Source organism: Lepidochelys kempii, chromosome 11 (genome assembly GCF_965140265.1).
Source record: "Lepidochelys kempii isolate rLepKem1 chromosome 11, rLepKem1.hap2, whole genome shotgun sequence".
Lineage (NCBI taxonomy): Eukaryota > Metazoa > Chordata > Testudines > Cheloniidae > Lepidochelys > Lepidochelys kempii.
Genome location: NC_133266.1, coordinates 59619611 through 59646463, shown reverse-complemented (window position 1 = coordinate 59646463; position 26853 = coordinate 59619611). Strand labels below are relative to the sequence as shown.

The 26853-nt window shown below is 43.0% G+C and overlaps 2 protein-coding genes across 7 annotated transcripts in view; one reads left to right on the top strand and one right to left on the bottom strand.

The window, feature by feature from the left end:
- Positions 1 to 18517, bottom strand: part of CDK15 (cyclin dependent kinase 15) — a 50872-nt gene extending 32355 nt beyond the window's left edge. Inside the window, exons 1-9 of the mRNA XM_073306984.1 lie at positions 18398 to 18517; positions 17205 to 17354; positions 16940 to 17034; positions 16148 to 16227; positions 11489 to 11583; positions 10628 to 10690; positions 7857 to 7980; positions 5839 to 5959; positions 1061 to 1154 (exon numbers count right to left, since the gene is read on the bottom strand). Coding sequence (XP_073163085.1) covers positions 1061 to 1154; positions 5839 to 5959; positions 7857 to 7980; positions 10628 to 10690; positions 11489 to 11583; positions 16148 to 16227; positions 16940 to 17034; positions 17205 to 17354; positions 18398 to 18517 — 942 coding nt within the window. The remainder of the gene's footprint in view (positions 1 to 1060; positions 1155 to 5838; positions 5960 to 7856; positions 7981 to 10627; positions 10691 to 11488; positions 11584 to 16147; positions 16228 to 16939; positions 17035 to 17204; positions 17355 to 18397) is intronic.
- Positions 18518 to 24749: 6232 nt separating this feature from the next.
- ALS2 (alsin Rho guanine nucleotide exchange factor ALS2) overlaps positions 24750 to 26853 on the top strand; it is a 65027-nt gene continuing 62923 nt past the window's right edge. Inside the window, exons 1-2 of one of the 6 annotated variants that reach the window (XM_073306427.1) lie at positions 24750 to 24861; positions 25974 to 26039. The gene's annotated coding sequence lies outside the window, so the exon portion shown is untranslated. Of the gene's footprint in view, positions 24862 to 24938; positions 25254 to 25973; positions 26040 to 26853 lie in introns of those variants that run through there. The other 5 variants (XM_073306428.1, XM_073306429.1, XM_073306426.1 and 2 more) reach the window with 5 other exon arrangements.

Below are 26853 nucleotides of genomic sequence, written 5' to 3'. Positions count from 1 at the left end.
CTGCCCCACTAAGTGGGACACAGAGACTGTGGGGATTGTTCTCCGTTTCCCCCATGCTGGCCAGTGATGAGGTTAGCTGAGTGGATGGCAGGTTTGAGACACTAGCAAGGGTGGCCAAACTGAGGGCTGCCGTGAATCTCTGAGGTGAGCAAATCTGCCAATAAGCGCAGGACCCACCAAGGCAGAGGAGGAACTTTGTCACAGGATATAGGTCATTTTAGCTACTGACCTAATTTTCTAGTATAGACCAGCCCAGAATCTTGTTGTCATTTTCAGTGCAGCAGTCACAAATCAGCAGCATAAGCTGATAGGACAGCGGTTCTCAAACTTTAGCAACCCAAGGACCCCCATTTTGATTTAAAATTTTTTGCAAACCCCAAACTCCCCACTCAGCCCCAGGCCCTGTCCCCACTCCACCCCTTCCCTCAAGGTCCCACCCCTGCCCTACCTCTTACCGCTACTGTTCCACCCCTACCCCTCCTCTTCCCTGCCTCTTTCCACCCTCTTCCCTGAGCGTGTCCCGTCCCCACTCCTCTCCCTCCCTTCCAGCTCCTGCATGCCACTGAACAGGTGTTCCCCAGTGTGCAGGAGATACTGGGACAAGAGGGAGGGAGGGCGGGGGAGTAATTGATCAGCGGGGCCCATGTACCCCCTGGAGTAAGGAGCCCAATCTGCGAAATGCTGCGCTAGGACAATGTTAGCACCTCTTAAAGAGGACAATCTACTTTATGTCTTGGACAAGTAAGGGTGTTAACTAGAGGGAACAGGATTTGCAGTAACAACATACCTTTTATGACTCCTTCAGTTTGATGTCAGTGTAACTGGTTTTAAATTTTTGATGAGATGACAAACATCAAAGGAAAGTCATTTTGATGCACTCTAGTGACTGTAGGAAAGTTACCAAATATAAAATGGTTTATAGGATATATCTGTAAACTTAACACATCGGACTGAGGATTCAAACCAAATTACGTCTCTTGTATAAAGCAGCCATGTTCAGGATGTAAAATTTAACAACATTGATATTTTCCTTTCAATTTCCTGGCTGTATTTTACTCACTGCCCAGATCTTCTCCAGCTGTTCCAGAGTACCAGTAACTGCTGGGAAAACGGGTTGACCCTGGAGCATTTCAACCAATATACAACCTGCACCCCTGCAAAAAAGAAATACCAACTCATTCAAGTAAGCGGCACGTACAGTGTGTATGTGTGTGTGTGTATGAACAGTTTTCTGTTCCCTGAGTGACCAGAGCAAGGGCTGCCCTAGATATATAGGTAAAAAAAGTCTATCCTTCAGCATGTTGGCCTAGATGTTAATGTAACTCTCGGTAGGGTGGTAGATAGTATTGTAGTAATGGTCCCTGGCACTTACATAGTGATACAGATAGGGTTTTTTTTATGGCTTTTGAAATGCTAGGTGGAAATGGTCATTAGCTTTAGCAGCAACAGTGAGATTGTGACGTCTTACATCGATTCATATCAGGCCTAATTTATTTGCAGCCCCCAAGATGAGGTAGATAGAACTAGGCAGCTTTCTGGAGAGCCTGTTTTGATAAATATAAGTCAGTACAGTGCTGCCAGGGCTGCTATTTTAATCTAAGACGTCAAGGCCAAAGTGTCTCTAACTCTCAATTGGAGGTGCATTCCACCTCTTCAAGATCAGGGCCAGGGTTTCTGTCCTGCTAGGAAGTTTGCACATGTAAGTGACATAAAAGGGTGTTGCAAAACTGATCTCTGTTACCTAAACTGCCATCTGACACAAGGGTCTAGAGCAATAGAGTTCCCATCTGAACAGAAAAGAATATAGGAAACAGAAATCCAGAGCTGCTAATCATTAGTGCAGAGATCCAGTCAGGGGTGACAACTGGAAGTAGAACTCAACAAGTTTTTCCACGCTCAGTTAACATTTGCTGTGAATTAGGAATTGGCAGCTGTGCTTCTGTAATATTTAAATATGTACTTTTAAATGTTTACATTTGCCTCAGTGTATATCCACATCCCTTCTTTTTTTCTTCTTTTGCTTTTCAGTAGCCTTCGTGGTATTTATTCTGGATCCAGCCCCATAGGAATAAGCAGTGCTTCTTCATTGCTGTCTTACGCAGGATGTTTCTAAAACCAATATTTTATTTTAAATTTTCTAAGAGTTAGGCCCAGGCACACAATCGTTTAATTTGCTTTTTCCTTTTTTCTTTTCTTAAATTTCTGAATTTTTATTCTTGAGGCTCCCTGCCCCTTCGTATCTACAAGCTTCTCAAAGGATTTCTGTTCTGTAGAGCTACCTTTTGGAGGAATCAGTGGAGATGAAGGGGTATATCGGTGGGAAAAACAAGTAGGTGGGATCAAATAGCAAATTCTTCCATAAGGGAAAAATGCAATGGGGCATTTTACTGCTCCATTTGAGATTATTCAATAGCTTGGGGGCATGAATCTCCTCTCACTTGCACCCGTTTTAAACTGAGGTAATTCCACTTGCTTCACTGGGTTTCCTCTGATTTATACTTGTGATACAGGAGAATCAGAGTATGGCCTTTATGCTAATCTCACTTGCTGTGGTATAAATCAAGAGTAACTACTGAATTCAATGGAGTTACACTTGTGTAAAATTGGGGCAAGTGAGATTAGCATCTAACCCAATGAAGAGTATGTTTTCTGCCTTTTTTGGGTACTTCCTGGATTTTCTCTTCCACCTCCTGTGACCCAACCTGAACAGAACTTCCTACCAACCCCAATACTAAATAATAGGGAGCGCTATCTTAAATCCCTTTGTAAAATCCCTCACGAAGGAGCCTACAGTTGTGATTTCAACAAGTTCCTGATGTTCATGTGGGCTGTAAAATAAGATACCAATTGCTGAAGTGCAATGAGATGTAAAGTTTGGTATTAGATTCTTCAATTCAAGTGGGTGTAATCAAGGCAGGTTTAGACAATGCTACCAAATCTACTGTCACAGCATCTCTCAATTCACCAGGGACAGGTTCAAATGCTAGTGTGATCCTTGCTGCTCATGCTCCTGGGCTACATCATGTGGTGTACGGTGGTGATCTCTGTGGTAATAAGAACTTGGGCCCTCTGCGGATTCAGGATTTCTCTCTCCCTCTTTATCATGTCACTGAGGAGGGTAATTTGCAGGTTTCCCCGTCCTCCTGTTCAATGGGAAACCTTCATCTACTGTTCCCCTCATCTTCAAGTACAGTTCCCAGTTCTGAATGCATTTCCTGTTGTCCTTAAACACCTTTGAGTGCCCTAGCTGGCAGGAGTGAGAAATTTGAGGCAGGAGTGAGAAGAATGTTGAATCTAGGGCCTTGCAGTGGACAGATCCCCAACAAATGACCTCATGGGGGCTCCAGGTCTGCATGAATCTGCTCTGGGTGTAATATTCCTGTAAGATTATGTTCGGCACTTGTGGGGGCAGGGTTTACTGAAAATAAGATATACAGCCAAGCTGGCAGTACTCACAAAACCAGCAGCTGCCGAAAGCCAACTCTAAGTATTCATAAAGAATTTTGTGTTTAAAAAAAAAATTTCCCTGATGTTCAGTGTAATCTTCCCGAAACATTCTGTTAGTCTCCCTGAAGTCCCTTAATTGAATCTTCTAAGGTCTCGGAAAGACAGCGAGGGAGAAAGAGAGAGAAAGAGATTAAAAAAGCTCTGTAAGTTAGTCCAAGAGCTAGTGAGTCTCCTTCTATATCTCTCTTAATCTATTTAAGGCCCTATTCACTTTCCATGTGCCTCCCACTGACAATATTGCTGCTCATGCGCATTATGGATGAATTGCCATCATGGTTTATTTTTTATAATTGGTTCCTTTAAACCAAGGCTTTAACACTCACTGTCACATGCCATTGCCAAGGGCATTCCGACCCAATTTCATGTAACTTGCTATGTCCGAAAGAAGAGGATTTTTTTCTTGATAGACAAGTAACGTCTGTGTGAATGGACATCTTTTCCTAATAGATAAAAATTGAACTTATATGGAGCCTACATCAAGATAATAAATGACTCTTGTGAGAGGAAGTCAGGGAATAGAGTTCACATACTTTCCATTCTCTCAGCATGACATCTTTCTGAAAGGCGAACACGTTGAATGCTATTATTATAAGGAGGTGTAATAACAAAGGTGCTGTACTGGAATGTAATGGAGTGGGGCTCAGAGTCCCTTATGCTGTGCTACTGGTGACAGATAGTGCTGGATGAAATCTTTATAGACAAGCCCCTGTGTCCTACATGGTACATTAGGGCAAAATTATGCAACAGAGGTCCTGGCTTTGTACAGCAGGAACCCCAGGTTTATATATTTAGGGGATGATCAGGCCCGTGGACTGGCCTTGGGTCAGTGAGGAGCAGGAGGGCAGGTACCAGAAGGTGTCTGCCTTGTACACCAGTGGCGCTGGAACCAGGGGGGGAACAAGGGGGCCATAGCCCTCCCACTTTTTTGAAAGTGGACAGGCCTGTCCTGTCCACGTTTTGCCGGAGTGGACCCTGCCCCTTCCCTTCCTCTTCCCCCCAAGGCCCCGCCCCCCAGCTAGGCCAGTGTGAAGCCCGGCCAGGGAGCCTGGGCAGTTGTGGGAGCCGTGCAGACCCTCCACTTGCCTGCGGAGGAGGAGGGCCGAGAGCAGCCTCCATCCTGTGTCCCCACCCCTGGGCTCCCTGTCCGGCCCAGGGCAGGGATGGGCCCACAGCCCCCCCTACTTTTGGGAAGGCTCTGACACCCTTCAGTACAATTGCATGTTCCACTAGGCAGGCAGGCATCTTCTTCAACAGTCCATGAGGGGCTGTAGGTGGCTTAGCCTGGGGAGAGCCAATGGACTGGTGGCTGCTTAGAGAGAGGCGGGGGGAGGACATTCCAATTTAGATCTGCCTAGCCACTGAGAGCTGTTATAATGGAGAAACAGGTTATTTTAGTCATTGAAAATTTGATGCAATTAAAGTGGCAGTAGCCTTGGAGAGAGGAAGAGACTTAGAGCTCCCACTCCCCTGCACTGCCCTCTTGACCCAGGCCACCAGAACCTCCGATAAGCCTCATGCTGCTGGAGAATATGCCTGCCTTGTGGCGCTGGAGTTCTGCTGGGCACACACCTGCTAATGCAAGTCTCCCTGTGCTTCTTGCAGATTTTGTCAGCCTATTAGGCTCCTGCCCAGTCCCCCAAAGACCCTAATGAAGTCTTTGTCCAGGCACAGAAGTGGTCATAGCAGAATGATGGAGTTACAAGGTATTAACTGGCGCTTGAGGAAGGAGTGAAATTGAGCAGACGTTTACTCAGTTGTGTAATTGTATAGAGCATGGGACTTTGCCTATTTTAACTGTGGAGTGTGTTCGGAAATAAACAGTGGTGTAAAAGATGAGGTATCACAGAAGTAAAGATAATCCAAATATCCTTCTAACTCCAAACCCATCTAGGACTCTTTGATGGCCAGAGCTGTGTTTTGTTATCAAAGGTCAGATTTATTCTTGGTGTAATTCTTCTAGTTATCATGTGTCCAGAAACCAGTATTTCCAGAATGATACCACAGCCTTGGCCAGTCAGATACCTCCAGAATAATACACTTTTGCATTAATTTGAAAGTGCTTTACAAAGGTTAGTGAACTCATGACACCTCTGGGAGGTATATAGGTGAGATATGAGGATGGCACTCCTGAAAGCATAGCTACTGATGTTTGCCACTTGTAGGAACCCAACAGTATAAGCACAGCACCTTCACTACTCACAGGCCTTGATACATCTTTCAGTCTGTATTTGCTCAAACTTGGCTGATTCCGTTTCAGTCATCTAAAGATGAGGCAAATGATAGTTCAGTTTCCCTGAGAGATACCAAAATGTGTCAAAGTTGGTTTCTCACCAGATATCCAAATCAGAAGAATAATCAGTGGCTCCGAGTAGGACATCAGGAGGACGGTACCAGAGCGTCACCACCTCAGAGGAGTATGTCTGACTGGGGATGGACTTGGCACGAGCAAGACCTGCCAGAACAGGAAAAACACGTATCTAGTTACACTTTCATGTCCCTTCATAACTCATTGTGACATCCCACTTCCTTCTGCCTGGACAGTGCCCGAGTCCTAAGAATCAGAAGAACAGTTTACTTTTCTGTAGCACTTTTCATCCTAAGTGATCCCAAAGCACTTTACAATCAACAGATACATACAAAGTATGTAAAATACAACCTGCTGCATTTTGTAAATCAGTGAGGAGGAAAACGGATGTTTTGACTGAGAACACTGGGCAAAGCCCTGCTCTTAAAAAACATGCCACTGATTTTTATGCAAAGCAGATGGACCTTGGCTTCTAAGGTCTCTGCTTAAAAACCCACTTATACTTACCTTTGTGGTACTTAATTTATCTGTTTCAGAATAGAGAGAGCATGCAGTTTAAAGATATGTACGACATGTATTTAAAAAGTTTTGGATTTTGTCTGAAATATCCAGTTTCAGCAGATATGCTGATTTGTGTGTACATAATATTTGCATACATTTTATACATACACAGTATGTATAGCCATGGGATAAATTGGATTTATCTTCCACCTTTTCAGTGTTTCTAAGGCACTTAGCCCACTGATTCAAACCGGGTGAGACAACTATTGGCATTGCAAACCTCTGAGCAGCTTCAGACAGCTACCGTTTTAGAATGAACAAACACCTTCAGAATGTTTCTTTCCTTCCTGCAAAATGTGACATTCTCTCCCAACTCCTCAAAATGACATGGATCCGAAGTGCAGGATGTGCCAGAGTCAGTCCTAGATCCCGGCAGATTAAGATAGAAAGGCAGATCCTCAGCTGGTGTAAAAACTGTCATAGTTCCATCCATGGACTTCTATGGAGCTATGATCATTGACACCAGCTGGTAGGATTGCCAGCCCTCCAGGATTGTCCTGTAGTCCCCAGGAATTAAAGATTAATCTTTAATTAAAGATTATGTCATGTGATGAAACCTTCAGGAATATGTCCACCCAGAAGTGGCAACACTACCAGCTGAGGATCTCTCCCAAAATATGGTGAGACTCATCAGGGCTGGAAAAAGGAAGCCTTATACCACTGGAGAGCTGAGAATCTCTCCTTCCCACAGCTCTGAAGCATTTGGCCTGAATTCTCAGTTACACTAAGGCCCTTTGACACTGCTGTAGCTTGGCCCTTAAAGAGGGTGTAACTGCGAGAGGGGGGTAAAGGGGCCTTAGTGTAAGGGAGAATTCAAGGCCTTTATTCGTAGCCTTCTTAGATCTCAAATTATCAGACCTTAAAATCAAGACGTTATGATTTTTATAAAAATTATTTTAAAGGTTTCTGGAAGTTTAGTTATATTTTTTTCTCTCTACAAAGTCCGTATCATTGGCTGTGTGGGGCTGAGATGAACTGACTTTACAGACAATACAGAGAGGAAGGGTAACAAAAATGCTGCCAATTAAAAAAAAAAGTAAATCTCAAACATTTCTAACATAATTTTGTCCTGTAAAATGTGGCATATGCAGAATACATGATGGTGTGGAAGGAAAGTTTTATTAGCCCACATTTGGGATGACCTGTATAATTCAGTTTTGGCAAAGCAAGTTCATGCCAATAAAATCTCTACCCTTCCCTACATAATCATCTATTCTGTATGCAACATATTTAATGTCGGGGTCTGATTCTGGAATTACTCCTATACTACTGGAATTGTATTGTTTTAAATAAAGTTACTTTCAGTGTAAACCAGTATAAGGAGAGGAGGATCAGGTCTACAGATTGATCACAGAAATGCTTTTCTTGAAGTGCAGTGAGAGAGGTTATGCTCACGTACCCATTGGTGGCTTTGGATGCGTAAATATAAGTATGTGAAAGCACGGCTCTTAGATGCGCTAGTTGTAACTAGGCAGCGACTCACCAAAGTCAGCTAATTTGAGCTCGCCGAGGCAACTGATGAGCAAGTTCTGGGGTTTCAGATCACGATGAAGAATGTGGTGTTGGTGGATGTAAGCCAGGCCTCGCAAAAGTTGGAACATGAAGAGCTAGAAAAAACGGGCAACAAACTTTAGCAGATTTGTGGGATTTTGCATCAATATATTTACTCTGAATGTCAGGAAAACCTTTACAATGAAACAGTGCAAAAGGGAGGGAGGAATCAGTAAAAACTTTGTCAACTTGTTAAGCAGTGGCACAGGCTGAGCAGGGGGACTGGAAAATTGCAACAATAAAAATTATGGAATCTTCGATAGTTACATCAGCTGATGGTTATATGCTTCCTACCAGTCTCCCTGATGCTTTCAGTGTGTCATACTATGACAGTGAAGGGGCTGTCACTCTTCATATCCTAAATGGGCATTTCAAAAGCTTTGCCCTTTAGAATCTGACTGTTTATTTTAGGAGCAAAGATGACTTAAGGCTTCCCAAAGCACAGACTCAGCATCTGCAATGTCAGAAGTCCTGGTATTGGTGTTAATCACTGAGGGAGACACCGAGAGGAAAAATGTACGTAGAGGAGGAAAAACCGCAGAAGAAAAGAGGGAGAAGGAGAAGAGAGAGGACACAGAAGGAAAAAATAAAGCCAGAGGGCCTGATTCTCACTACTCTGGCAGTGTAAAGTGATCCTAAAGTAAATGAGAATCAGGCCCAGAACAGGGTCTGAAAAGGCATGAAGGATAGAAAACAACTCATTGCATAAGTTATTAGCCTTCTCCAGAGGGGAAACACTTTTTATCCAAGACCTTTCCTGGAGACTAGAAAAAAAGGTGACATTCATGGTTAGCTTTTCTACTGGAAAAGAGGCAAACAAAAATCAGATATAAAAATGCAAAATATGATTACATAGCATCTTCCATGTGAGATCTCAAAAATTGCTTCGCAAGGATGAAAGAAACAAGCCATACGACACCCTCCTGCAGGCTCATAGTAAATCACTTTGCTGTTTTCCAGTCTTCTTGTCAATGACGAATGAAAACATCTAAGGAGGGCAGCTGGCTCGTATTTACTAATGCAAGTGCCAGTCAGAACACGTTACAGTTTTTTGGGTTTTTTTTAAACAAGCCTTCCTGGTGGCATAGCACTTGTGTGGTGCACTGCACCGACCCGTCATTTTCTGGAAGTGGAGACGCCGAGCAGCTCCATCTTCAGGGGGGCAAGTGACTGTTGCCCACACGCTTCTGAGATCTCCCCTGTCAGTCAAGGTTGGCATTAATTTTGGAATTATAATGGGCAAAGGCTGAGCTCCACAATTCCATTCCAATTAATTTAGGTTTCCATTCTGAATTGTAGCATTAATTTAAAAATATTAGAATAGGAGCCATTTGCTCATCCAGTGCTCTACAGGAGAGTAGAAACTGCAGGGTATGAACCTGCTTTTCCTAAATTATTTTACTATACACTAAAAAATCTTCCTTTTTTTAAACAACCTAAGAGCTGAATTTTGGTCCCATTACAGTTAGTGGCAAAACTCATCTTTAGTTAATGGAACCAGAATTCAGCCTTAAACATTTCTGATATTCTGAAATGTTTCTGATATTTAACATTTATGTTAGGGTAGTACTAAGATGCCCTGACCAGGATCAGAGAATCATTGTGCTAGGTGCTATATAAACATACAGGCAGATATGGTCTTTGCTCCAGAGAACTTGCAACCTGCCATTTTGTTTTAGAATATTAATGTGACGAAGATTTTGTAAAAAGTAGAACTGTGCCAAGACAAAAACACTGGATCTTGGACATCTCTGAACTTTGAGAGTGTTTGAAATCTGAACAAGGATTCAGATAAGTCCTTATTTTTAAACAAGGCAAAAGATTTAGAAGGGGTTGACCGTCAGAAAGGGTGTAGTTTAATAACTTTATTAATGATCTGGGGAAATGGGCGACGAGTAAAGTGGCAAAATCTGCAGATGACAGAATTATTTAAATTAGTCAAGATGGGAGAAGACTTTGAGGAACTTCAGAGGTGCCTAATAAAGCTAGGAGAGCATGACAAATGAAATTCATTGTTCACAGACGTAAGATGGAGCACATTGGGAGGAGTTGTTTGAATTATGCATACACAGTGATGGGTTCTAAATTAACTGAAACTACTCAGGAAAAAAGACCTGGGTGTTCATTGTGGACATCTCAATGGAAACCGCTTCTCAGTATGCAGTGGAGGTAAAAAAAAGCAATCAAAATGTGAGGATGTGTAAGAAATGGGATAGAAGATATAGAAAATTTTACAATGCCCTTCTATAAATTAATGGTACACCCTCACCCTCGCTTGTAGTCAACCTACCTCAGAAAGATATAGCAGAAATAAAAGGGATCTAGAAAGCTTAGAGACATGAAGATAGTTCCGTATTAGGAGGGATAGATTGTTGAGTTTTGAGAAGAGACCAGTGAGTGGGGAGATGATAATGAATTAAATAGAGATGGAACTCATTGCCACAAGATGTTGTTGAAGCCTTCTTGAACAGTCAGAAAACTGGAGTGAGGACTTTTTCAGTCTTTAATTGAAGAGTGAGTATGGTTGAATCTTTAACAACTAGATCTTTTCTCTGAACTCTTTGTCAGGTATTTGAGATAAATAGATATTAGCAAAAGATTTAAGATGTTTTAAGCACCACAACATTTTACAATGACTCTCCATAATGGAAAATAAACATACATTTCATGCTTTAAGGGATACTTGTCCCTTAAAGAACTCACCATGACATTGTGAGCATGAAGTCCTCCAGGATGCTGGGCCATGTACTGTGCCAGATCTGTGTGCTAAATAAGTGTGGAGGGGAGAAGGAAAGACGACTTAGGACAAAGCTGCAGGTGAATCAGCTCTAGGGAAGACTGACTAGGATCACACTATTAAGTCAAATCCACAGTGGTACAACATACATATAATGGCAGTGACCCTTTTGTGAGTGACGTGTAGAAAACAACACTGGTTGCAAAGTTGTATTTTTTTCACCCTGGAAAGAAACACTTCACTTAAGTCTTGATCCAGCATAGCACTTAAGCACATCCTTAAAGTTAAGCACATGCTTAAGTGGTATATGAAATCAGAGCCCTGATCAGCATGTTGGCCCATCCTAACAGTTTAAGACCAGGGGCTACTAGTGGTCAGAATTCATCAGAAAATTGCAGATAGAGGAAACCATGGCTCATGTATTTTCCCGCTTGCTTAATGGGTCTTTTTGTTGATTTTTACCAAACCAGATGCTGAAATTAGGGAGCTTGTTGACTGAGATCAATGGTGAGAGAAACTGTGTCTCAACAGCACAGGTTTCACCACTCTATCATGGTAGCAATGAAGGAAATCAGCTTCTGCCAGTGTAGTGCAAATAAGGTGGGAGACCCTTCTTGAATGTGGCTGTCACTAAAGGGAGAAAGGAAGCAGGAAGATCCAAGGCCATATAGATTGAAGTCAGATATTGAGAGTGAAAGAAATAATCACTGTAATGAAATTGTTCATAACACCTTCTTTTTATAATGCTATGAAATATTAACATTCATTATACAATCACCAGGTCTCTTCTTGATGCTTCATAACAAACTAGCAAAAGAGCAACTCACCATGTACTCGAAGACCAATGTCAGAGTGTCCTTTGTCTGGATAATGTCGTGCAGGAGCACAATATTGGCGTGTTTCAGACTCTTGAGAAGAGATGCTGGTGAAACAGAAATGAAGCTATGAGCCCAAGAGCTGCTTTTGGCAGTGGAAGTAGCATATTTATGGCCTGGGTTATACATGGCTTCATCAATCAGGCTGTCTGGAAAAATCGCTGGGCCAGATACTCTGAAGCTGAGGGAGGGAGTTACATGGGCCTCATGAAACAGTCTGGCCCCTTGTGTACTGCAAGGGGGATTTCATCCTAAAGGAAGGCTGGCAACATTGTCACCACTTGCCCTCTCTCATGGTTTCTGAGAAGATGCGCTGATTCGGCACGTTCTATGACTTCCCAGGCTGCACATGGGAGCTGCCACCCAATTTTGGGGCAAGGTTGACTTTGTGCAGAAGAGGGTTTGTAGTCACTTTCAAGAAGTACAATATCAGGGAGTTTGTGCTGATATCTATGCCAGTGTAAACTGGTTTAGGTGTTAGGCAGGATTTCGCCAGTTTCTGTTTTTGAAAAGCATATTAGTTAATTCTCACACCTTCATGCTCCACAGAACTGCTCTCTAATGAGTGCCAAGAGTGCCGTTATTAAGTTAACAGTACCTCAACTGCATTTATATAACTTCAGCATGTTTTTATTGCTTGCCTAACCAGCTGGCAGAGCCACTGCAAGTATACAGCCCCCTAGACTCAACTCTCCCCTGCGGGCATGCTTTAGCGTTTCTCACACTAGGGATGGGCTGCAGCTGACAATCTCATGAAGGAAACTTCCCAACAGAATGTCTCTAGAATTTTGAATGGACATTAAATGCTAGAGCAATCAGTATTTATTGCTTGTAATACAGTCCAGTCCAGGGACCCCAATCAGGATCAGCGTCCCATTGTGCTAGGCGCTGTACACACACATATTAACAGGCAATTTCTGCCTTAAAAAGAGCATTGACTCAACCATCAGATTCACAAGCCACATGTGGCTCAAGCACTGTGCATTCCAACTTGCGGGAGGCATCACATGATGTCCTAACTAGAACTGGGCAAAATTTTTCAGAAAACCCCTTTTTTTCTGAAAAATGCAGATTTGGGTTGACTGATTGAAACATTTCATGAATTTGTGTTGAATTCGCCAAATTGTTTCCATTTAAAAATATAAAACAAGTTGAAACATTTTTGAAATAAAACAGTTTACATTTTTACTTGAAACAACTTTTTGATTTGAATTTTACTTCAGTTTTATTTTTTTAAAGGTAAACAACCCCATAAAAATTAACCTAAATGTTTTGTCCAAACCTAAACAATTTTATTTTATTTTATTTTTCTACTTTTTGGGTTTGCCGAAAAATTTGAAAAAAAATTCATTTCAGGTTGAACTGAAATTAAATATGTTTTTGATTTGGCCGCTGAACCAAAAAGTTACTTATGCACAGCTCTCATCCCGACACTGTGGTGGTTAGCTCCAGAAGTTAAAATACCAATTTAAAATAAAACACAGACAGGTTAAATCTTTATGTTGGTAGCCAACTTAGGTAAGTTAAAATGTTTGGTTCATGGTGGTGGTTCCTCCTGTATCTTGCGCTGATGACCGCAGTACTTTCTACTATAAAACAAGCTTGTTACACTCATCTTTGTATTCTGAGGTCTAGATTGCCTGGCACAGCAGAGACAGGCTGGCAGGGAGAGATTGCACAAAGTCTCAGTACTTTGTGCCTTGCTTAGGGGATAGTCACAATCAGGGTACGTCTACATTGCAATAAAAACCTGCTGCTGGCCTGTGCCAGCTGACTTGGGCTAAGGGACTGTTTAATTGCAGTGTAGATGTCTGGTTCACCCTGGAGCAGGGTCCTAGAGCCCAGGCAAACTGGGAAGGTCCCAGAGCTCAGACTGAGGGCCTTGGTCAAATGTCAACACTGCAATTAAACAGCTCCTTAGCCTGAGCCCTGTGACCTAAGTCAGCTGGCACAGGCCAGCTGCAGGTTCGTAATTGCAGTGTAGACATATCCTCAGAGGCCTTGTTCTGCCTGAGGCTTGAGACAATAATAGCTTTCCCAATGGAGAGGGAGGAGAAAGGATGTATCAGAGGCTGCTGGCCTGTAGATCTCTGGTGCTCCAGAGATTTTGAGTCCAATTCTTGCACTCAATCAAATTGTGCTCAGTCCAGGACACCAAGAGGTCGGCAAAAGCAGCCTTTTGAGACTCCCTGATTCCAAGGCCATCCAGGGGTTAGTCGAGCCCTTGACATAGGGTAATAGACTCAGGGCTCCTCTAAAAATTGTATCTGGCTTCCTATGGACCAAATAAAGATGCTTTAGCCACATCCCTTATGCTGTGGAGGGGAGAGATATAGTGCAACTATACTGGCTGTATGCTACCCAGAGATTTTTTCTATCATGAAGGAATTCCCAGCTGGCCAGATCCTGTGGGTTTCCCACCCTTTTGTACCAGTGGAGCAGCACAAAGGCTCTATAGTGAAATGAAGAATCAAGACTATTGTGTCCTGAGTTGCCTCTTAGAGGTCTCAGTGCCCTTCAGCTGGTGCATCTCAGCATCCCTCTACTGTAGCATTACAGCCATAATTGTGCCTGAAGTATGTTTAATCCTTTTGAGGCTCTCTCAGATAAATTACCCCTTTGGCTGTTAAGTGTTTAGTGCCACTCCTTTAAGGTAACATAGAGTGCAACATGTTAATAAATCTAAAGCTTTGTTTAATGACACTTGCACTATTGACTTACATTGTAAATTTAAGATGTCAGATGTCACAAAGCTCAATACAACACAAAAGAACTATTTAAAATAGATCCTTCTTAGGAACTTCTTAGTTTTATCTGAGTGAATGGAAGTTAAAGGCTCTTGGCATTTCAATTAAGGCACCTCAATTAAGCAGCTCACCCTAAATTAGGGCAACCTGATCTTTTGAGTAAAGAACTAGCACCAGAGTTCTAAGCAGGTAAATGTTGGAGGGATTCTCTTCTAAAGCTTATTGTATTGGTAAGGTTCTTGTGGCAAGTAGATCAGCAAATGGTCCTACTTTGAGTGTCAGCGGCCCCATAATATGAGCTTCCCTGAAAATAGGGACGGCTCGGTATCTCGCTTTGCTTTCACCCAGAATTGGGGTAAAGTGTCCACACCAATTCTGATCTTGTTTACATTGGTGTAAACCTGAAGCAGCTCCACTGACTTCTCTGCAATTACTCTGGATTTAGACTGGTGTAACTGAGAGCAGAGTTTGGACCTCCTTCTCTGTTCTAGGGTTGTCCTGTGAATGCGGTTCCATCTGGTCTCCCCCTGCATACCACTAATGTGAGCACTGGCAAAATCAACCCCAGCTTTGAAGTGCAATTCTGAGTGGAACTATAAAACTGGAGTGTCATGACCCCTTCCATTTATAGATCTTACTTATATTAGACAACAGACTGGCAGAAAGGTTACATATTTCTCCTTCTATTCTCCTCAGCATAAAAAAGAAACTGGATTATATTTCCTTTGGGATCTTATACTAAAAAAGCAGCCTTAATGGTAGATTAAACAGGCAGTTTGGGAAATTATGTTTGTAGGGGCATCTAAACCTATAAGACAAAAAATCAGGAACTTAAGGAAAGACATAAAGGAAAGAAATCAAGAAAGCTGCAGACATTTAGCCCAGTGCTCTGTGAGGTCTCATGTTGAGAAACATTTCTTGCCATGTTGAAATGGTGCATTTTCCCAAAAGTCAGCTGTATCTAAAAATGTCTGCCATCAGACCAGAATTTCTAATGCTCCTGATAGCAGCAGCCATCAGTATGATAATCTATTACATACAACATGCCATGTTAAAAGAGTATCAGGGTCTCAAAGCCATCTCCCTTGTTCATATGCATGACACAATCCTTAATTATACGATCGCATGCTATTTTTTCTCCCCAGGCAGTCTTGTCTAGTGGTTAAAGCATGACTTTGATTGTCAAGAGACTTACGTTGTTGTCCAATTTCTGAAACTAACTTCCTGTGCAGCTTTGGGTAAATTACTCAGTCTCTTTGTGCCTCTGTTTCCCAGCTGTAAAATACTTAGTAATAATACCCTTTATATAAAGCATTTGGGATCTTCATCAAAAGTATTACTGTATTATTAAAGAATCACTGTCAACTCATATATTTTTATTGCCATGGACATTTTCAATTATCTACAATTGTTATTATTTATTATTGTAGCACCTACACATTCCAATTTATGCTAAGCACTGTTCAAACAAGAGTAGTTGTCTGCCCTGAAAAGTCTGCAGTCAAAATCTAAAGATAGATAAAGAATGCAAGAAAGGAAGTCTTATTATCCATGTTTTACAGATGGGAACCTGAGGCCCAGAGAGATTAGGTGATTAAGTGACACACAAATCAGACCCAGATGTCTAGAGTCCTAATCCAATGCCTTAATCACAAAACCAAACTTCTGCTTGTTCCTAAATCCACCAGTGGCAAACAGAATTACACAAATGCTCATAATAAAGTATAAGCAGAAGAGCAGAGCAGGCAAGAAAATAAAAAGAAGTTAGGAAGTTGCCAGATATGGAGATTTTAAATTAAAATACATGTTGAAAAATGATATTCCCACTCTCTCTTCAATGTTTGGATTGACTATATGTCCTTACCTTCTCGGATGGCGGTAAAAGGCACTCCTTCCTCTGTCTCCAGACTGATTACTTTCAAAGCCACCAAGTGGCCATTTATTCTAAAGGGTCAGAGTGAAAGGACATAAATGGACTCAGAAGGTGCCCATCAGTGCCTAACATGCCAACTAATACTAATTCACTTGGGACTATTCTGCGCTTTTCTAATAAGGCATTTAAAGGCTCAGTCACACACTCTGTCAAAGTCACGCTCAGCACAACTGTGAAGGGGCAGCAAAGGTGATTCAAAACCACCTTAATGGCTCCTCTAATCCTGGACAGGTTGGTGGCCATTTGGGCACTGGCACAAATTTGAGTTGGCTAAAATAGTCCCCTAAGAACCATCCTGTTGGCTAAGTGTCAGTGGAATGCATTGTACTTCCACTCTGCCCTCTCCACATGTCAAAACACACCCTCCTTGCCTCCTGGCAGCCCCCCACAATGAAGACTTAAGCAGCTTCACACCATCCGAGGATTCTGCTTTGCCAGGGGAATCTAGAGCTCCTCCTTTGGAACAGCTTTAAGATGACCACACAGCTCTGATAGGTCAAAGCACCCTCCATCTTAACAAATAACTTCTCCGAGAAATTGAACGGGTCTCACAATTGTGTGTAATATCCCAGTAAAGGAAAAACAAAACCTTTTATTTGCTCCTCTCTCGTTTTGAATATTCAGAATCTTCTACTTTCAAATTCACTTCTGGGAAGCTCCGCTGGTTTCAGTGAACTAAATGAATGGCAAAATGGCAGGAAGCTCCCTCTGGAACCTGCTCACCTGCTAATCCCCTTGTAAACTGTAGAGTAAGAACCTTCGCACAGCTTCTCCAGATTCAGGTAGGATGAGGCCGTTCCAAACGGGAGGCCCTGTCTCTGCTTAGATGAGGAAAAGGCATTTTTTTAGATCCTTTTCCCCCCCAGCAAAACAAAGGCTATTTGCATGACATCTGTACACAATGCTGGATAATTATACTGTGATTCATGGCTAATGATCATCTCTGGATAAACATCTTATAATGGCTGTATACATACTGCACACTCACCCACTGAAATCTCTTCACAAAATCCATCTCCTGGGAAGGATCGCTGTTACTCCGTGGTCTCTTTCTCCCAGACTTTTGTAGCTGGAGTGTTTGGAACCACTGTGATTGGAGTGAATCCATGGGATGTGGCACTCTGCTCAGATCTGGTAACTGAGAGGGAGGAAGCAAACTAAATCAAAGACAAATTCCTCCTACTTATTGATGATTTTCTCTCTTTTCTCCTCATTTTTTCTGATTTTCAGCTCTTGTTTTTTTCCCCATCTCCTTTCCCACACTCATGTGCCCATCTGCTGATTCTCTAAGTAGCCATAATGGGATCAACTGTTTAAATTTTACAGCTTTTGTATATGGTATAGCTTGTGAAGCTGATATTTCAGAGTGCATCAGTAGCTGGGCTGATTTACCCCTCTGTTTTGGCTGTAATCTGTTTAGGGCAGGGACTGCGAAGCAAATTCAGAAGAGAGGTTTACGGAAGTCTAAATTTACACCTTCTTCTGCTCCCTTCCCCCACAATTACCCTTCATACTGACAAGTTTCTGAGTAACAGCTGTGTTAGTCTGTATCCACAAAAAGAACAGGAGTACTTGTGGCACCTTAGAGACTAACAAATTTATTAAAGAATAAGCACTGAGACTCTCTTACCACTATGTAACTGACACATTTTTATACATCATCTCTGAACTTGACCCATATGTCTTTTTATTGCTGTAAAACACCATGCAAAGTTATGACATTTATTTAATATGTCAACATTAAATAAAAACAATAATTAGTGATGTGCAGCCTCCAAACACATATAGCACAACTGCACTGGGTTGGATGCCTATATACTATTTAATCCAGATGTAACAGGATTTCTAATCCACAGCAGGATTCCTCCTTTAGCAAGCTGTAAATCTTTGGCTCCCCTTTCTGTCTTGCACAGAGATAGCTGGAGTGGGACTTCTCCTGAAAACATCAGATCGAGGGAATTCTTCACAAGCTAAAGCATGGGGTGATTATAATTCCTCTCAGCAGGGAATCCACAAGACTAGAGCTGAGATAGCTAGAAGTCCTCTGTGTGGTTTCAATGGAAAGTTTGACCCTTAGTGAATTAGAAAAACACGGCAGACATTTCCGACTTCCAAACAGAATAGCAGACTGAGCTCCTTTATTTATCTCTCTGCTAAAACGCTGTCTGGGATACTGAATACCTCCATCACAGACTCCACTTCCACAGACTGGGTACTCTGGCTGCGTTGAGAGCCCTTTCTCTCTGAACAGCAACAGCATGATCCAGGTTTGAGAGCATTTACACACAGTGCTTCCCCCATGTTCTCCTGAGTTTGGTAAAAAAACATTATCTCAATCTCTTTCTTTCGACTCTCTGCTCCTCTGTTGCTCGAAGCGTGTTATGCCAGAGTGTTCATATGACTCACATGAGGTTTGTGCCTCAAGTAGTCTCATGATTTCAGCAGTTTTCCTCCATCAGTCCAACACCCAATGGGTCAAATTCATCCCTGGTGTAACTCCATTGATTTCAGTTAATTTGGCCCAATAGCTTCTAAAAACTGCCAATATTTATGTACAAGCTCAATGGGAAAATAAAACCTCTGTTAATTCAATAGTGTTTTAATGAAGTAATTCAGTGTAATTTACCAAGTAATTAAATGTTCTGGTTCCCCCAGCAATGGTGTCTTGGTTTGCTTATACATATACAATAGCTTGCATTAATTATAGTACATGCTGTTACTATGCTGTTTTATGCCATTTTATATGTACAGTGTGGGTGAGCTATGGTTTCTGCAGAAACTGTACATTTGAATTTCCTCACTTCTGTGCATCTAAGTTGTTAGCCATCATGTAATAATAATGTAGGCTTTGGGCACTGCATGTCCTTGTTTGGTTGTTTTTTTTGAAGGACAGAGCACACTGTGATTGATGGAATATATTCTGGGCTATGAGCACAAAGTAGCTTTAGCAGAGTGATGAATCCAGCCCAAAATATATCCCATCAATTGTACATTGCATAATCAGTGCAAAGTGGCCTTAAACTGGCCAGAGAGAGGGTGAAGAATCTCCCCCTTTCATGGGAACCCTCTGCCAGTGGAAGTGGCTCTTCTGCCTCTTAAACCAACTTTCCCCCTCCCACCCAGCATATAGGGTGGGAAGAGGCATGTCATGGGTGTCCTGGGGGCAGAAGTTATGGCACACGGAAAGCAGGTATCTCATTTATATGGACTTCCCTTCCCAATCCAACCCAAGCAGTTCCCCAGTTAACAACCTATTGAACATCCTGTTTCTTGAGCATTTATCACCTTTCTCTGTATCCTCTGACTCTTGTTGCTCCATTATGATCCTAAGTGTGTATGTTTGAGTCAGAACTTGTCTAGCTTAGGGAAATTAGAGAGGTACACCTGTACAAACCCCAGTGAATGGAAACTGCCGTTTAAAATACATTTAAGCATAAATACCAATGAAAGATGTAAATTTATGATAGATTAGATTAGATTAGAATTATTTCTCCATGACACACCTCATACTACATCACAGGAAAAAAATCACTTTGTTATAACAAAAATGCTAATGTCACTTCTCCCAGCTCGCTGAAGCAGTGAAACGAACAAGCATCACAATAGGTCTGTACTTCAAAGTACTGAATAAAAATGGAGTATTCAGCCCACGTAGCAGAGGTAGACTCTCTAATTTACTGTTATAATGATTACTGTGAGGGAAGGTGAGAGCAAATACTGGACTCCCTGTAACTGCTGCATTATGGCACCTCAGTATCTAAAGAAATGCTGCAAGGTAATATAAAAGACATTCTTATCGCTACACAAATAATTACACAGAAGAGCACATTATTTTAAAAACATTAAAGTGTTTTAAATATAATTTAAAAAAAAAAAGGAAACAAAGGATGGCTTTGCAATTAATGCCCTGGAGTGGGACTTTGGAAATTTGGGGCTTTATTCTGCTCCCATTGACTTCAATGGCAAAACTCCCATTGACTTCTGTAGAGTAGGATCAACCCCCCTGGGTTGCTTACTAGACCTTCCACATATTTCCTGTGTGGGCTTTATTATTTGTTTGTTTCTTCAAAAATGTAAATGCATCCATAGGTGCCCAACTGGCAGTCTGGGTGCCTATCAGTCGTGGTCTTGCTCAAATCACTTAACCTCTCCATTCTTCAGCTTCCCCATCTTCTAAGTGAGACCGAGCCTCAGTTTGAGTATGTTCTTTAATAGTTCTCTGGGAGAGACTGGGTTTGGGGTTTTCATCTGTCATCTGGTACTGTAGGTCATAGACAGCTATCTTTGCCAGAAAGGTAAATGGCAAGTTTAATTTTCCCACCAAGCCAGAGTAGGCTGTGTAGCCACGTTTAAAGCCATCTAGACTTTGTAATAGCAGCTGTTGCTGCTAACTGAGACAGTGTGGTTTGATTTCAAGAAGATTTTCATTGTCTTAGTAATGCTGCAGGTTTAATGAGTTTATGTTAGATCATAGGTTCTAATAGCTCCTAAAAACTATATTCTGTGTGCATGCTACACACACACACTCATTCAGTTCTTTCTGTAATTCTAAGCACCATGCTATATCATTTGTATTAAAGTGACTATTAATTTACCATTATGGCTCATTATTATGCACTTGAAGTTGGTAAGACTTGTTAGTTATTTCCTTGGTGACAGGGTCCCTGCACCATGGTGTAGCAGGCTGCAGTTAAACTGTCTAACATATAATGGAGTTCTGTGGTGCCTCTTGAGCAAAACTCTGATCCAGCTCCTCATAGCGTCCACATGTACCAGGAGTATTACTGCAGGTCTTATTTTTGTCTTTGGTGTTTTTGTAATTATTCTGCAGTTCATTGGCTTTGGCGTGGCACTGGCATGAATCCGAGGAATACCCCTGCATTTGCTCTACAAGCCACTGGTCGATTTTTGCATTCTGGTGATTACTGGAAAGATAAGACTGAACTTTCCCCAGAGGGGAATGAAATCCAGGATATCCTGACAGGACCATGAGGAAGGTGAGTATAATGGACTCAGGGTCTGTGAATTTGTCATAAGCCGGTTTGCTTAGGTGTGTACCAGCATTCAAATACAGGGAGACATCTGGTCAAGATGACCCCGAGCAGTGCAGATAACAGGTAATCAGACAGGTCAGTCCAGATATGAAGCAATGAGGTTGGTATTGCTATGGAAGGAGTACCTAAAGTGGTATAATTAATTTGAAATAGGGCTGCATCCATATGAACCTTATAGTGGTATAACTAATTCCAAAATATGTTGCTTCCAAAGTGGAGTAATTATATAAGTATATAGCAGGATAAGATGCAAAATAAGGTAGAAAAAGATTATTTGTGTGCAGATGCAGGTACTTACGCCAAAAAACCTAAAGAGAGATTGAAAAATCTTTCATATGTAGACAAGGCCCTAGAGCAGACTCTTGTTGATTTTATGTAATGTTTAAATAAAAATAATGTAGTTGTTAATTACAAGCTGGCAGTGCCTTAATAAGAACAACACACTGTTTGTAAAGAGTAGGTTTCAAATTCCCCCTCTAACTTACTTGTTATCCTTTCCTACCTCCTTGTTTTCAGTCATAGCCCCAAACCAATTAACTCTATAAACATAATAATTATCTTCTCATTGGACATGCCAGTGGACTCTCACATAAGAGGTTGTGATAATTTGTGAGAGGGTTGGATCAGAGGAAAAGGAGTCAAGTCTTCTGGTCTCTGTTCTCAGGTGTGCCACTGACTTGTTGTGTGAGCTTGGATAAATTTCCTAACCTCTTTGTACATCAGTTTCTCCAGTAATAACGCTTGCTATTTTGCAGGGGTATTATGAAGCTTAATGTTTATACAGTGCTTAGAGAGCTTCAGATGAAAGATGCCATAGAAGTATAAAGTATCCCTGTATTCAGGATGTTCTGTGAGTTGAGGAAGGATTGGGTCTTTTATCATATTTTGAAGGCTTCAGAGTAAAACACAGTATTGTTTAAACATGTTCAAAAAACGTGTTAGGCCCCAAAATCATGAGATTAGTTTAAAAATAATAAGATTAGTTAAAAATTTATAAATATTGAATTATTTTAATTGGTCTTCTAGTTTTGAGCCTTTATGAACTTTTATCACTTTTTGAAACTTTTCTCTGCGCTCCTAAGGACTAGAAACTTACTTTTTTAAAAAAAACGAAAGCTCAGAAAGGTTCTAGTCACATGACTCCAAGAGCTGGGACTTTAAGAATAAAACCATATTTCATGAGATTCACAGTAAAACTGTGAGAGTTGGTACTACTGAAAATATAACTTCTTGCTTCTCCTTTGACACACTGCAAATCTTGGAAATAAGGTGGGTGAGAGATTCAAGTTTCAATAATAATAATAATAATATGAAAAAATGGTCATGACTTTGCTTCTTAGCATTTATTATATGATGTAACGTACCCAATATTAAGTTTTACTTTTCCTGTACCTTCTCATGGTTTATATGGTAATGAACTGCAAGTGTGTATGTGCAACACTGCCCTCTACTGGATGGGATCAGAAATGATCCACTGTGTGTCTGCTATTACTTACCAGAAATTCTGGCTTTAGTAAGTGGTAGTTAGAGTCTTGCAATGTGACTTGAGTCTGATGGGACCCAACTACAAGCGTCGGGGTTGGGTCAGCCCTGAAAACAACCAACACTCTCAGGCACAGGTTCAGTGGTCTCTTATCACCTCTTCCTGCCTGTGGGGTTGGCACGGTGGTCCAGGCTGTGTGAGCCACTCCTACTGGTCGCCACAACCTCACTGCACCTCTCACTCTGTAGCTCACACAGTGCAGTGAGGTGTGGAGGCTGCCAGGAGTGGGGCATGCAGCTGCTGCTGAGCCAACCCCACAGGCAGGAGGCAGCAGGAAATGGATTGTGGGCACAGGACCTGGGGACCAGGAAGCCCCATCAGGCCAAGCCCCAAGGATGAGGTGGTGACCCTGAGAGTCTACATATTACATCCTACAGAGGAGGACTGTCAGGGTCAGGTTGAGTCTGAAAACAACTCGACACTCAGGCTTAGGTTGGGTTCAGGTCGTTTGTGGGCTAGTTGGAGTCGGGCTTTCAAATTAGGTCCAAGCAGACCTCTAATGGTAAGATAAATGAATATAGAGTTTGGAGCTCCTGAGATCTAAACCCAGTGTTGTCATCCACTCTCTGTGATCTTGGGAAAGTCCCTTTGCCTCTCTTTACCACCACTGATCCATGTGTAAAGTGGGAATAATAATGCTGAACCCCTTTACATCGATGTTGCAAGTAATACAAATCCAGTGTTTTGAATGTGTAAAACTCTGGGTTTTATTGGTGTTTTTACCGTATGTGTCAAGTTCCAGTACAATGTTATAAAATGGTTTGCTGTAGTACAGAGGTTCTCAGACAGGGAAGCAGGCAGGGATCCATCAAAATTCCTAGGAGAATGCGGCAAGTCTTCTAATAATTCAGGAATTACATGGCATGACAGAGGAGCAGATTGGCCAAATTTGAACAGTGTTATGACCCTGTGCACAAGGTTGCGAACCACTGACTCAAATCTATCACTGACTGGCATTATCAGCACTAATACAGGTAAGGGTGTTTTTATAGTACCATTTGACTTGCATTTTTGAGTAATTTGCCTGGTATCTCCTGAAGAAACGCATTAGCAATGATAAGTGGCAGTATCCGTCTTGCTATTGTAACGGGGGCCTTCAAGTTAAAAAAAAACAATACTAAAATTGGGACATGATTCAAAAAAGGTTGAGAACCCCTTTCCTAGCACTACAGGAGTGAGACTGGAGGGGGGTTGGAGGAGATCCCGGCATTCTGAGGATGCAGAATTACCAACTCTCACAATTTTATTGCGTCACTATATCTGGTTGTTTTCCCGAAGCGCCAGTTCCTGGAGTCACGTGAATACACAAGATTCTCAGTTTACATTTTTTCTAACATTTCTAACCATTGTGGTGACAGAGAAAAGCTTGAAACATGACCCAAGTGCACCTCAGAGACTCAAACATCAGAAGGCAAATAAAAAGAACCCTGAAGTTTTGAGGGGCTTGACATGATTTTTGAACACGTGGCTGGTTGTGGCTGGCAATGTGGGGGATGCCACCTATGCAGGCCGAGGGCTGGGAGGCAGGAGGATGATATGGGGTGCTATGGGGCCAAGTGGCTGAGGCCTGCCCTGTGCTGGTGGGTGGTGACCAGTGCTTGGGGTGCAGGGAAAGGTGCATTTACCCCGGCTCTATGGGATCGGTCTAATGTTAGGGCTGTGCCGTTCCCCTCCGGGGGGGGCGGGGATGCCCCTAGCACCACCGCCTCTCCACCCCCTCATTGCACCGTGCGGGCGGGGGAGGCAAACCATCCCCACGCGGTCCGCCTTGTGCTAAGTCTCCCTCCCCGGCGCTCACATCCCGGACGGTTCTCTAACGCCCCTCATACTAGTTTGTCCCAAACGGACGCCCGTCTGCGCGCTCAGTCCAGCCCCCGCCCCTCAGTTCGACCTCTTTACCAACCCGCCCTGACTCGGAGGGAGCTGGCGTTAGGCTCCGCCCCTTTGCCCCCGCGTGAATCAGCTGATCTCTGAGCCCCAGAAGCCGGCGGCGATCCGGCTGTTGAGGCGAGAGCGGTGCCAGGTGAAGTGGTTCCCGGCCGGCTGAGGTAGCGCGAGCGCCGGCTTCAGTGAGGAGGGCGCGAAGGGCTGGAGCCCGGCTGGGAGTGAAACTTGAGTCACGTGACGCGGGGGAGGGGGGGGCGCGAGCCGCTCCAATTGCCCAACCGCCTCATGTGTTCCCCAGGGCGCGCAAGGCCCCCATCTTTCGCCGTCCGCCTGCCCGTGCCCCTCAGAGCTCCGCTCCGCGCGGGGACCGAGAGCCGGGGGGCTCTTGCCGTGGCACGTCCCCCGCCTGTGCGCGTCTCCCTCAGCGACCGGGTCCCTGGGACGTGGCTGCCTGGGGGTGCCAGGTGCCGGCTGGGCACTCAGCGCCTCCCCGCAGCCCGGAGCGCTTCGGGCGGGCGGGCGGGCGGGGATGGTCCCCGGCCACCCCGCTGAGGTGAGGCTGCCTCAGGCCCCTGCATCCTCTCCGAGGCGGGCAGCGGGTTGGGGTCTGGGTGCAGGTGACCTGCCAAGGGGGCCGGTGGCGTCTCGGAGTGGGGGAATAACTAGGGCTGTGAGATACACGGAAGAAAGGGGCCAGCGGCCCCGCCGGGCAGTGAGATGCAGCAGCCGGCCCAGCAGCCTCTGGGGCGGGAGCCGTGGCAGCCCCTCGCGCAGTTAAAGCTGGAACGGCCAGAGCGCTGGGCTGGCCAGTGGCTAGCTCACGGGGTGGCAATAGGTCCATGGACCAGTGCAACCTCTTTGGGTCGCTGTGTTGAATTCAGCTCCCTCGGGCGTTAAGTGAAGGTTATCTGGCGGCTGTTCAGTCACCTGTGTAAAATAAGTTTGGTAATGTCACTCCAGTTCCCAGAGGATTAGTGCCCACCATGAAGGGGTGGAGGGAGTCCAGCTTGACTGGTGCTCATTTGACAAACGTGTTGATAATGTCAGAAGAGAGACCATGGATTGCTAAGTAGTAGTATTTATTAAAGGTGGCTCTTCCAGGGCTAGGCTGAAGTGTGCTTATGGAGGAGCATGCACTATTGTTAATAGTACTGTGTGGGTGTGCTTTTTTGTGACCAATTATATGGCATAAACGTCAGATGAAATACATGCACAGATCAAATATCTTAATTTTAAAAAAAAATCTAATCTAATTTCTTTTTTTGTTCGTCAGTGACTCCCACTCACATGCTGTCAAACAGAAGGGACTAGCAATTCTAGCCTGAATATTTTATTGAAGGTTTGTTTACTCCTCCAATAAACTCTTTCCCCTTGTGTTGGAGCTGTACTATTGCTTTTCAGCAATTCAGCCCAATTACCAGATTCCTCCTGATATTAAGCTGTTCACATCTTCTGTGTTTTTTCTCTTCTGTGTCTAGATGTTCCTCTTTTTTAAAAAAGTTCTTTATTTTAGCTGGTCTCTCCTCCTCCCTCCTACCCTGTTTTTGGTTTGCTAAAATCTTCTTTTTCCCCACTCTGCTTACCTTTCTACACTATGTCTCCTAGGATCACATTTCCAAAGGCCATATGTCAGCGCTGTCTGCAGTTGCAATTACAGGTTCACCTGCACTGGTGTTAGCAACATTGGGAGCCCTAACATAGATGGACCAGACCTAATTGGCACAGTGTTAAAAACATTGTTGGCAACTAGTGGTCCATATACATGGGGGCTACCTGCATTGCTAATACCAGTGGACCTGAACCACTGTTAGCAACAACGTGACCATTACAGAAAACTTTCCAAACATCAGCAGGGCCAACTTTTGTCTGACTTTATGTACCTGACTGAGGAGGGCTGGATGTAACTTCCTCCAGAACCCCTGCTGCTGCTTCATCAGTTTGACAGAAATATTGCAAATTTATGTTTTTGTTAATATACATTTGAAGCATATGCTGCAACACATTTAGTTAAAACTTCCTTTGTGACTATTTAGCTAATTGTGTTTTGTATAGTCACTGAAATGTGTGGTCCAGTTATTAAATGGAAATGGTAAGTAAATCAAAGGGGGACGTACCTATAAAAATGAGGTCCTTTGTTTTGGTTGAGTTTTGAG